The sequence below is a fragment of the Malus domestica genome, chromosome 07, assembly GCF_042453785.1.
Source record: "Malus domestica chromosome 07, GDT2T_hap1".
Lineage (NCBI taxonomy): Eukaryota > Viridiplantae > Streptophyta > Magnoliopsida > Rosales > Rosaceae > Malus > Malus domestica.
Genome location: NC_091667.1, coordinates 6,761,874 through 6,766,461, shown reverse-complemented (window position 1 = coordinate 6,766,461; position 4,588 = coordinate 6,761,874). Strand labels below are relative to the sequence as shown.

General features: G+C 38.6%; 1 protein-coding gene across 1 annotated transcript; it reads left to right on the top strand.

Annotated features, from left to right (window-relative positions):
• Positions 1 to 221: 221 nt before the first annotated feature.
• Positions 222 to 3,724, top strand: LOC103438857 (uncharacterized). Its single transcript, XM_008377397.4, has 2 exons — positions 222 to 697; positions 3,508 to 3,724. Exons 1-2 carry the CDS (start codon positions 404 to 406, stop codon positions 3,619 to 3,621), a joined length of 408 nt encoding a protein of 135 aa, XP_008375619.3. The 5' UTR covers positions 222 to 403; the 3' UTR covers positions 3,622 to 3,724.
• Positions 3,725 to 4,588: the final 864 nt, after the last annotated feature.

Here is a 4,588-nt window from a genome sequence, read left to right as displayed (position 1 = left end):
TTATTATAAGTAGTGTTGAATTTTTTATTTCCTCAAAACACCACATCAATATTTTTAAACTTTAAATTTAGACGAGGTTGGAGGACCATTTGGATTAGATTTTGACAGAAATTTCAATTTGGACTACGATATTGATAACGAACTTCACCACAAGATTAATATTAACACTCTTTTCTTCACAATTGTCGATTTAAAAGTAGTGTCGACGAAGAAAAAAATTTAGCCTTTTAATTTTTAATTTTTAAATTTAGACGAGATGGAGGACCTTCTGGAGTAAGAAAAAGAGAGAGAAAATATAATAAAAGCGGCGTTTTCAACATCTCATGAACATCGCCACTCTGCTCGTTTTATCCGCCGTCTACACTCCAAACCCACATTCGGAATCGCTCCTTCTCTCCCAAAAATGGCAGAAAACACAGAGATTGTAATCAAAGAAGACGACCCAAAAGGACCCAAAAACTTGTTCTCACTCTTCCCCAAGTTCAAGCTTCAACTCCCCTTCCTGAAGCAAGAACCAGAAGCGGCAAGCGTCGTTGTTGCTGAGGAGCCAAGGAAACCAGAAGAAGGAACTGAAAGTAAGACGCCGAAGCCGGTCGTTGTGAGCTTCCCGAAAGCGCAAGTGGTGGCTCCTCCGCCTGTGGCGGTTGAGTGCGAAGACCCCATAACCAAGACTTCCAATCCTATTATACTCTGGCAGGCATGGCTTTTTTACTCTGGTTTATTTTATTTTGTTGATTTTTTTACATGAAATTTTGCTAATTTGTTGTATATGAAATCTGGGTTTTCATTCATGATTATATGTGAGTTGGTTTCTTGCATCCTCGTATTTGAACTCGGAATTTTTCGTGATGAAACTTGAATTTAATATGAAGAAAAAAAATTGGATACGTCTTGATTTATGCTGGTCGTTTGAATTTTTGATCACCACAAACATAAATTGGATAGGAACGGGACTGAGTATAGGAGTTTAACTTTATAAAAGGGTTTTTCGGGTGTATGCAACTTTCGATTCACAACCCTTTATCAAAGTTTCCGTTGCTCCACCAAGAAAGGGGTAAGGGAACTCCGATGAAAGGTTTTTAATTTTGTTTGTATCATCCGGTTGTTTGTTTGTTCACACGGTTTTTTCTCGAAACACAAATTTGTAGTAATTATTGACATGATGGTCTGGTGAGGCCTAGAGATTACAACTAGTTGCTTGTGAGATAGAGGCCTTTGTATATGTTTAACTGGTTAAGCAGACGTAGCTAGTGAATGTAGTGGAAGGAGGGCTACTATTGCAAGGTGAAGATATCATTTTACATAGCAGTGGATTGATTGGAGCGTGTGTTCCTTATCTTGCGGGACTGCCAAAAGGATTTCAAAAGATTAACGTGGATTTCTTTTGAAGATTGGTGATGACACAGTTATCTCCACGTGAATAATGGTCATTTTAGCTCAGGTGGTTGTGAGACCCTGTATATCTCCAAAAATAAGGTATTTTATTGTCATAGTGAAACCTACCAAATATATATCTTATAAGTTCAAGATGTTTGGTTTTGAGATCGGAGTCAATTTGAAACCAGTTTGACGAAATATATTTTCTCCTCCACTTACATTACAAATTTACAACAACTAGAAGCTTGGATTGATTTCCACCTATTCTTTTATATCTTTAGTTATTAGATTGTGGATGGAAGTGCATAATAAGAACTCTAGTGCTTACTATTGGAAGCTATCACTTACAGGTGGCTTGACGTAGTTTTATGTCCATCTATAGTGATAATTAGGAAATGAATATGAGCTGCTTGTAAGCAGTCTTGCAGCTGGGCGCGGCAAGTGGGATTTCAAGGTGTTTATCATTCAATTGACACCACTTGCATGAATATACTTGGCCTTTATGTTTTCGGACTGGGTGGCTATATCTTGCCACTTTATCAACCAATCATGGACTAGTTGTAGCCACCACAGTTCCTCATTGTTACAATCTGCGAAGGAAAAACATGCAGTGCATTAGTTCACGTATTGAGAGAAAAGACAAGAGAAACAAAGTGGTTTATGTAATGTGTTGCAAATTTTATTTTATTTTTTATTTTTTTATTATGTTTTTATAACATGAAAACCATGAAGTATCATGGGATTCTACTCTATTTTACAAATCTCTATATATTTTCAAGTCAAGCATGCTTGATTTCATGTAAATGTTTATGATGGAATATAATATGTACAATCTATGTGGAATTACTAGAGATTGTTCATGGAGCATGAGAACTTTAGTGTTGGTTATTTGAGGGATAAAACACGGGGATATTAGGGCAAAATGGCTAGTTTAGGGGTCATGTAGTGTAAAAATATGTGGCTAAAGTCTTGATATTATTATCGTATTTTATAGTGTGAGTAAAACGGCACGCTTGACTGGGCATATTACATATTCTACTCACTGAGCGACAGTGCTTGTTGCTCACCCCTCAATATTTTATTTTTCATATGAGGTATTTGGCAAGACAGGTGCTAGAGGGGCTGAGTTTGTGTTAGACGAGGGAAATAGAATTTTGTTTTATTTCTGTACACCTGTAAGGTTTTCAGATTATCCGTATAAGAAGGATTTTATTTTTCACCATTATTTCAGTTAATTTATTTATTCACGCACCGGGCTCGAGGTCATTTTTTTCCCGACCCTGGGTCCGGGGCATGACAGTGCTCAAAGTGTCTTGATTCCCTTGATGTAGTTGGAAAATATGAGTAGGGAAAGTTGTCATGGAGATTTAGGCAGGCAGTTTAATCTGACACAGATATAAGTTTACTAAATCTACGTAATGGCTAATAGGTGAGATAACAATATCAGTCATAAACTCTAATAGTACTGGTGGATTGAGATATTTTACCAAGATCTTGAATGATTGACTTGTGTTGATTGTTGAACTGCCATTTCAGTGTCGTATCAAACGCAGTTAAATAAGTCCTGATCGACTATTTTGCTTATAAGGCAGTAGGACTTGAAACATCAGTTTGGTAGGGATTTGATAATTGTGAGCGTTGCTGAATCTTTACATCTAAAAGCTTCCACTAGTTGTAATGTTTTTAAAATTTTGCACCGATGGTTAAGATGCATATTTCATTGTTGTATCAAGAAAAACCATTCATATTTTGTTTTACACGGAAGCGGAGAGCAATTGTATGTTCATGAACATACAACTTACACACACGCTTGTGAGACTTTGCTATGTGTCAGTGTTGATCTTTTATGTTTGAAGATATGACTCCAATTTGTTATAATTGGTCCATTGAGGAGAGTCATGGACTTGGTAGCTACAAATCTCTGTCTTCTTAATAAAAACTATCCGGATTAGCAAAAACCTAGTCACAACTTTGTTGTTTTCTCCACAAGCTTGTACTTTAGTTCAGATTTTGACAGCATGGTGCTCACTATCCATTAGGCAGAAAAGGTGTTGGCTTTCTGTCCATTTTTTTCTCATGAACTAGCGACTTCCCGTCTTGTTTTAATGATGTTACTTTGCCTACTTTCAGCTTTCTGCTCTTGGAGGGTATCTGGTTTTGAGGTGGCTTTGGGCAAGATGGCAGGAAAAAAGGGATAAAAAGGACGGGTCTTCGGATGACGGACGATCTAATGCTGATGAATAGGTTTTTCATATGTTGACTACGCTTGAAATATGGAACATAGAAACTGCAAGTTACTTTCTGGATTCCTTGAGTGTGCTTAGTAAAGAAAGTGTTTTCTCTTTCACTTTCCAGTCTTGATTTCGTTACGACTTATAAGATTTACTGCTAGTTATTAGATCCGTTCATTGTTTTCTGGGATGTGGTTTTACGTTCACACAACTTCTGCATTGCCTGGTGAATTAAAGTGAAAGAACAATTTAAACGTTTGGGACTATCATTGCCTCGGCGCACCGCCACGGTGATGTTCCATGCCAACGATAGAATCATGAGGCAAACTTTCCACCACCAACGGTTGAATCATGATGTCCCTTCACTTGGTTCGGTATGTGAAGTTGTGAACTGCCTGTACTGCACTTAGGCTTTGGGCCAGCCTCTTAGAGCAACTCTAGCGGGATGAATCGCTGGAGGGACAGTGGGAGGAACAGGGCCGGATCGCCCGAGGGAGCAAGGCCAGCGTTGGCTGGCGAGGGAGCTGGAGGGACATCGGGCGCTAGGCCCGTGGATTGGTTCCGGCCCTTGAGCCCGAGATGGGTTTGACGTCAGCTGACGTTAGACGCCTTTATTAAATTTTTTTCTGTCAGGCGCGTGCCATTCAAGCGCGCGTGGGCTCGCGTCAGGAGACACAAAATCAGAAAACAAGCCCGCAGTGCAGATATTTTTTGTTACCGTTGGGGAGCCACGTGGCTTCCCCACGGTCGTGGGATTTCAACGGATATAAATTGTGAACATTTGGATTTCCAACGGTAAAAAATATAAAAAAACTTCATTTAATATCATCGGTTAGATCTGAGATCAACGGTTCACGTTATTAGACTTTAAAAATTAAAAAAAAAGTTAAAAAATCAGAAATATTACCGTTGGGCCACGTGGCACAATCTGGGGTGTTGGAATTCAAATTGGTTTAAATCCAACAGTATAGATTAATTAG

Coding starts and splice junctions, on each gene's coding strand:
- LOC103438857 (XM_008377397.4), top strand. CDS start 404: ATGGCAGAAAACACAGAGATTGTAATCAAAGAAGACGACCCAAAAGGA. Junction 698..3,507: donor ATCCTATTATACTCTGGCAG/GCATGGCTTTTT, acceptor GCCTACTTTCAG/CTTTCTGCTCTTGGAGGGTA.